Here is a 7132-nt window from a genome sequence, read left to right as displayed (position 1 = left end):
ATGTCTACAAATGATTTCTTGACCCACACATGCCTTACAGCTGGGTACCATGGGGTCAGGGGGTTAAAAGATAATTGTCCCATGGAGTCTCCTTGAATCTTAATACTTCCTTGGACTCATAAGCTCCCCCCCATTTAGAATTCTATGAAAAACACTTCAATCTCTACTCCTAGGATAAAACATAATTACAATCTTCATGAATCCTTCTAAAAAATATACATAATAAAAAATATATAATAATAATAATAATAAATACAAAGATAAAGCCTATACGTACACGAGTACCCAGGTGGGTGGTGAGGGTCAATCAGTAGCCAGGCATATAAAACACATCTCATATCATAATACTAGCAATTGAGTATTTCTGCATTCAACCAATATAATACTACTGACCATTGTTCAACAACATAAATGGAGTCAGAAATCAAGAATCAAGAGGGTTTTATTTGTCACTAAGTATAAAGGTATACAAGCAGCAAAATGCTAAACTATTAACATTTGTGAGGGCAGGGAAATTCAACAAAATACCATTGAAAGTATGGCTAAACAATGCTTGAGTCATTCTGACAGGAGTGGTCTAATGAAAAGAGGGTAATAAACCAGTCTATGACATAAACACAGCCATGGGAAAAAAGATGAGTGAGAATCCTCTACTGCCCTCTGTTGCTTCAACCAAAGTAATTCAAGCAGATCAGGATGACAATGCATTGTGTGTGGCTGTAGACAGAGATTCCTTCTCTCTGCAGGGTCTACTACAGTAAGATCACGAGTGCACAACTGGAGTGTGTCAGTGTGCTATCCAAGCTAAATCAGTCCATCCAATCAACCCAAACAGTATGATGAATCTCAATGGAATCACCTGGAGAAAGGTGTGTGTGACATCCTGAAATATCCAGTATTAACGAGGCATCCATGATGTATGTATGAACCAGACTTCAGATTTCACAGTGTCTCCAAAATGCAAAGAGTTCCAGACTTTTGTTGTTGTGTATATTGTCTGTCTGCTATTCAGCCTTTACAGTATTTGGTAGCAACATGCCTCAGAAATGTGAATTTGAGGATATATATGTGCAAAGGTTATAAAGGAGCCAGTACAAGTACATGCTAGTGAAACAAATCTCAAATCAATCTTAACTGGTATTAATTCTGTCCCACTACATCTCACATAGCATATAATACAGGTAATAATATATAATATATAATGACTGATAATTGATGCATCTAAGAAGATATAGGTTTTACCTTTATTGGAGTAAATTGGACCTGTGAAGTAAACATACCAATATTATAACTCTGGAATAACTACAGTACAGTGTAAAATACAAAACAAAAACTATGAAAACAAACAAACAAAAGGGTTTGTACCCGTTTTCATCGCATATGGATGAAATTTCCCTTTAATAAAGCTGCCTTCAAGGACACTAGGACATATCTACACATTTCATCTTAAAGATGTTAGTTATTTCACAACTTATTATGTTCAAATGTGAACAGGTTTCATTGTATACCTTCACTGTTCCATGTGATTCCGATTAAAGAGAATAAATACTTGCGATTGAAACACGGGTGTCATCTACCAACTATATAGATTCTACTCTATTATTTCTCGTCATCTATAGTTCATCCTGGAGGAGGTGAAAAAGAAGAGTGCAATCGCATACTGATACTCAAGTAAGAGTACAAAATGAAATCATTGTAATTAGCTGGAGTAAAATTAATTCACACAAGCATATTATATATGTTGTCCGAAGCGCAAACATTACATAAAATATAGTGCTTATCTTTCTCTGGGACAAATCATTGGGCATTGTAAGTGATCCACTCACCCCCAACCACTTAAACCCTATATTCAGTTAACCAGAGTCCCCTAGGGCTCTATACTAGGGGCCATCCTCTTTTTGCTCTACATTAAATATCTGAACTGAAAATAGCCCATCTTCAAGCTCACAAAGCGTGTGATCACCCCAGAATAGGGAGGCTAGGGTTCAAGTGGTTAAACTCTACATTTCATCTTAGACAAGATTTATGCAACAGTAGAGTATATACTGTACAGAGTATTCAACATTGAGTGCAATAGTAGATACTGTATGCATAGTATTATGTGCACAGTGCAGATTATGCAGCACTGTGGCGTACTATAATATTTTTGGTAGTTTGTATACATTCAAGTCACTGCAGTTAGTCTGTAGGCACAACATTGAAGATAGTGCAATGATATTAGTCTCATGATTATGGATGCATTGGTTATTGATTGTGTAAAAGAAGCCTTTTTTCCTTATTGTTATTCACAGCCAGTGGTGTATCCCCAGCAGTGTAGGGAGTGTCATCAAGGTCAACAGCAGTCCACTGCAGCTCTGAAACAGGACACTCAAAGCTGAGCAGGGGAGAAGGAGCTCTGCAAAGAGACGGACAATGCAGATACCAATGGTGAGAGTTGGCCAGTGTCAGGCGAATCACAGGCGACAAATTACGGGGAAAAGCAAAGATATACCGTATACTGTATGTGACAGTGTGCAGCAGTATTCTCATGGGTGTTCATAACACAAATGAACACTCAGGAGTTTATGGTGTAGGGAAGGTGATGATTGGCAGTAACTTACTTTTTTCCACACTAGCGGATTTAGGCTTTGACGTCTCGGTCTGTTTAACAGAGCAGCTGAAATTGGTCCTTCCCTCAGAGAGGTTATTATAACGGAGGCGACAGATATTGCCTGGGTAGATGCGAACTTTGGCTTTGTTCTTGTAGGCACCATCCTGCTCTTCCTCTGGGTCAGTGGTGTCAACAATCCTTTCACCTTGTGTAAACTTGCACATTGCATCTGGTGACTCAGCAGGAACCTCATACAGGCAATCAATCCTTAGATGAGTCTTATCTATCCCACAGTACTTTATCCGAGTCACCTTTTGGGCTGAGGCAAAGCCTATACAGTATAAAACAAAGACATTGTTAGATATTTGCTGTTCCAAAGCTAGAATGTTAGTTTGGGGCATCAAAACAATTGATCTCCAAACATCATGTAAATACCTGTGAAATGTAAATGTTTTACAGTGTGTTTTATCCTACAACACTTAGTTATCTTACCGAAAAGGCAAATCATGGCAAGGAGGATCATTGTCTCAACTTATCTAAAAATGATCAAATAAAGAGATAGTTAATATCTCCCAGCCTATATCACAGAACATAACAGTCAGATGCTTTGTGTATTTTGCTATTATTTCATAACATTATCATGGCTCTATAGGAAAACAAATCTGTAAGAATGGTGGAGAGAGATGCATCCATCGTAATGTTAAAAAACACATGTCTTACTTCCCACACTGCATTGAGGCTTGAAACATAGCCAATTGAAACATAGCCAACAATGGCATACTGTTGCTTAAACATCTGTAAACAGTTTAGCTATCTAAGTATTAGCATCTATACACTGTATTGTGTATATTGACATGAATTAACTGCAATCATTATTAAAATAATAATAATAATAATAATAATAATTGTAATAATAATAATATGTCCGCTCATAATGTAGAGTATACTGTACTGTTCAATCTATATTGATTTAAAAAAATCAGTTTAATTTATTCTTAATCTAAACATTTATTTTAAAGTTCATAATAGGTATAAAACAAATTGATCATCCAGAGTAATATGAATGAGAAAACATTTGAGCATCACACAGCGCCACATGGTGCCATGATTTGCTACAGCTCTTCATTAGCAAGTAATAGCGTGTTAAATCATCCTCACCTTCTGTGATGCCGTTCGAGTTTTCCTCAGTGCTCAGCAGTGTGATGTCAGGGGTAGATTAAGGCAGCTGGCTTTGAGAGAGAGAGAGAGAGAGAGAGAGAGAGAGAGAGAGAGAGAGAGAGAGAGAGAGAGAGAGAGAGAGAGAGAGAGAGAACATCATTATACCATATAAGGGCACTATGGTTTCTGGTTGTTCTTGGTTTGTTAACCACGATGACTCACCATTCAAAATTTCATAGCTGGAGGTTCAAACCAGCATCCAACCAGCACCTGCTCTGCTTGACCAGCAGACAGAAAGTGATTGTGCAATCACTGCTAATACAAACTCTCACCATCTGCGAGTAGTCACTCCTGGAGTCCCTGCCTGCACTAAACCAAGGAATGAGAGAGAGAGAGAGAGAGAGAGAGAGAGAGAGAGAGAGAGAGAGAGAGAGAGAGAGAGAGAGAGAGAGAGAGTTTAGACAGATGCTAGGTGGTTTACCTGTATTATACTTTGTTGAGGTACTACACTGTGCTCTCTGCATTCTGCTGTATGTATACGATTATTAATCTCGCTTATTGTCAGTCAATCTGGATAAGAGCATTTGCTATGAGAGAGAGAGAGAGAGAGGAGGGGAGGGGTGGCTGCCTCCCTGGGAGGCAGTTCCATATCTCAGTTTTGTTTTGGAATGGTGACAGTTTTTTACCCTGTGTTGCACCAGATAACATCAGATATTATATATCTATGCCGTAATGTGTTTGTTATTGAAGACTAGCATAAACACAGTTCAATATTTGTCCAATAGATAAAATACATTTGCAATTGAATCACCAGTACTAAATTAAATATTATTTGTAATGTGACATTTGGGATTTGTCTTCTTTCTGCGCATACTAATAACTGAGCATCTGCAGGATGTTTTGTAAAGATTTTGGATACATTGGGAGCCGAGGTAACTCTATTTCCATAACAAACAGAAAAAATCTGCTGAGGCAATGAATAAATCTCCCAGAGGTAGAAACATAAATTGCTGCAGAGGTAGAGAGCCATCACTGATATTGCATTATAAAACAAAACAAACTAGATGTCTTCTAGTAGGGTGTTGGGGACCAAGTTGGTCAGCAAGAGAGACACCAGCAGACTTTTCTCTAAAATGTTTTCCAATAAAAAAATATGATAATTAATAGTTCTATGCCCAAAACAAATGAGGACAAACAGAACTGAACTTAACACAACTGACCTAACCAAAAGGAGACATGAGGGGAACATACTGTATATAGTGAGTGATGACGATCAGTCCACTCTTTATATAGGGGAATAGACAAAGACTAACATTTAAACAGACTACAGCATTAATCAGATTAACTAATTAAATTACAATACAACTGAAATATCAACATATATTTCTTCAAAATCGTAACAATAACAACAACAATAAATACATTCAAACTCATAACCCTCTGACCCCTCCCCATATGCAAAATCGTTTCTTCTTTCTTTGGCTTCTTCTTCTTTTGTGTATCATCCTCAAATGTCCAACTCAGTATCGAGTAGCCACGCCCTTGTCTCTGGTCCCATGTGGAAGAGGCCGGCCTCCGAAGGAGGTCTGTACAGGGGGCAGGTGTTAATTATGTGTTCGGCAGACTGCTCAGTCTCGCCACACTCGCATACTGCACTGTCTGTCAAACCCCACTTCTTCATTGCTGATTTGAAGCAGCCGAGTCCAGTACGCAGGCGGTTCAGTAGGGTCCATAGTCGGCGTGGTATAGGTCCTCTCCTTCAACGCCATCACCCGTGTCAGGGGTCACAGATGTAGTGGTGCATACATGAGGGCCCAGCAGACTCCCACTCCTACTTCCAAAGAGGCCGCCAGCCATGCACTGGTGGATACCTTTTTGACATGTGGGTTTCTACACCAGACTGGGGCACAGTATTCAGCTGCAGAGAAGACCAGGGCTTGGGTGGAAATCCGCAATGCGTTGGCGGAAGCTCCCCAGGTCGTACCAGCGAGGCGACGGATAAGTGAGACCCTTGATGTGACCTTTGCCCTCACGTCCTCAAGGTGTTGGTTGAATGACAGAGTTCTGTCCAAGCGCACCCGAGGTATTTTGGGGATTGTTGGAACTCAAGGCGCTTGCTGTCAACGAACACATTGATTTCCCTCTTAGCCACTCTGTTGCCTCTCTGTTCTTTGGCCAGCCAATTAAACTCCAGCACTCATCCATTCCAAACTAACAAGTAACAACTCAAAGAAAACAAAATTAACTTAACTACAAAATAAATGAATATATGAAGATGAATTGACCCTAACAAAAGTTAACTTACACTCCAGTCAGTGACAGTAACTTGTCCATCAAACTTGCAATAAACAGTATGTCACTTAACCGCTTATGTGTGTAGTCTTTTATGTTTGTAGTATATACTGTGCATACAGGGGAAAAAAACAATGTTTTTTCTTTTTTCATTGTAGACAAGTGAGAAAGAAAGGCTACTGTATACTGCAACTTATATACTCTACCAGTGGCAGGTTAAAACAAAAGCCATCATATTAGCATTTGAATGCCTGTGCCCGTAAAGGTGCACGACTACGTGACAAAACGACAGTCATGGGGGAGAGAAGCTCAGGGGTGCTAATTTGTGTTACTATTTTCTTCATGGGTGCTCAAGCACCGACGCACCCACTGATTTATGATGATTTTGCTATCATACCATTTACATAGACTGAGTATGAGTCACAGATTCATCGATGGGATCTCTATGACAGTGGGCCCGGGGGTCTTTGAGGAGGTTCCAGGAGGTTCCCTGCTAAATTAGTTAAATCTGCACTATATGTAAATGTCCTCTTCTACCCCAGAATTTCTTACCATTGAGCTAATAGAGCCTGCCTGCTTGCTCAGGGGATAAATTGAATCATTAGAAGAAAGTTACATATATGCAGTCAATCTAAGCACTGTAAGTATCATATGTATGCTGACGACACAATTCTGTATTCCTGTACCCAATCTCCTGATGTGGCAGTGTCAAACTTTGACATGCAGCATGGACTGCTAAATAGCAAACTGCTATTAAATGGCCAAAAAAACCAAGGCCATGCTATTTTCACCAAATAGCACAGTCATGGCCCCCACAAATATTACCACTTTGGACGGAGTATCCATTGAAGAATGGATTGAATTGTACACATATCTTGGGATCTGCATGGTTGAACAACAAGTTACATTTCAAATACCACATTGACTCCTTGGCGATTCCATAGAATGAAGTCGTGCCTTTCCACTGCTTCTCGCAAAAAGCTGGTCACAGGCCTCTTCCTGTCGCAGCTCGACTATAGCGATACTGTCTATCGCTTTGCCTGTTCCTCAACACTATAGGCAAACTTGACCCCCTTTTTCATGCTGCATTGA

At 39.6% G+C, this 7132-nt stretch overlaps 1 protein-coding gene across 1 annotated transcript; it reads right to left on the bottom strand.

Moving 5' to 3' along the window:
• Positions 1 to 449: 449 nt before the first annotated feature.
• Positions 450 to 3797, bottom strand: thy1 (Thy-1 cell surface antigen). The gene is made up of 4 exons (XM_083788943.1): positions 3749 to 3797; positions 3083 to 3126; positions 2601 to 2921; positions 450 to 2395 (listed from the first exon to the last, which is right to left on the bottom strand). The coding sequence occupies exons 2-4, from the start codon at positions 3111 to 3113 to the stop codon at positions 2286 to 2288; spliced, it is 462 nt and encodes a 153-aa protein (XP_083645069.1). The 5' UTR covers positions 3114 to 3126; positions 3749 to 3797; the 3' UTR covers positions 450 to 2285.
• Between the last annotated feature and the right edge of the window lie 3335 nt (positions 3798 to 7132).

Source organism: Protomyctophum parallelum (assembly GCF_964188405.1).
Source record: "Protomyctophum parallelum genome assembly, chromosome: 1".
Classification (NCBI taxonomy): domain Eukaryota; kingdom Metazoa; phylum Chordata; class Actinopteri; order Myctophiformes; family Myctophidae; genus Protomyctophum; species Protomyctophum parallelum.
Note: the sequence above shows the minus strand (reverse complement) of the source record. Positions and strands in the feature narration are given on the sequence as shown.

What these genes read in the sequence shown, in the direction of transcription:
- thy1 (XM_083788943.1), bottom strand. Translation starts at nt 3,113, where the DNA reads ATGATCCTCCTTGCCATGATTTGCCTTTTCG. An exon ending in TGCCATGATTTGCCTTTTCG is followed by an intron (nt 2,922 to 3,082) that starts GTAAGATAACTA and finishes TATACTGTATAG; the next exon opens with GCTTTGCCTCAGCCCAAAAG. An exon ending in ATCCGCTAGTGTGGAAAAAA is followed by an intron (nt 2,396 to 2,600) that starts GTAAGTTACTGC and finishes GTCTCTTTGCAG; the next exon opens with AGCTCCTTCTCCCCTGCTCA.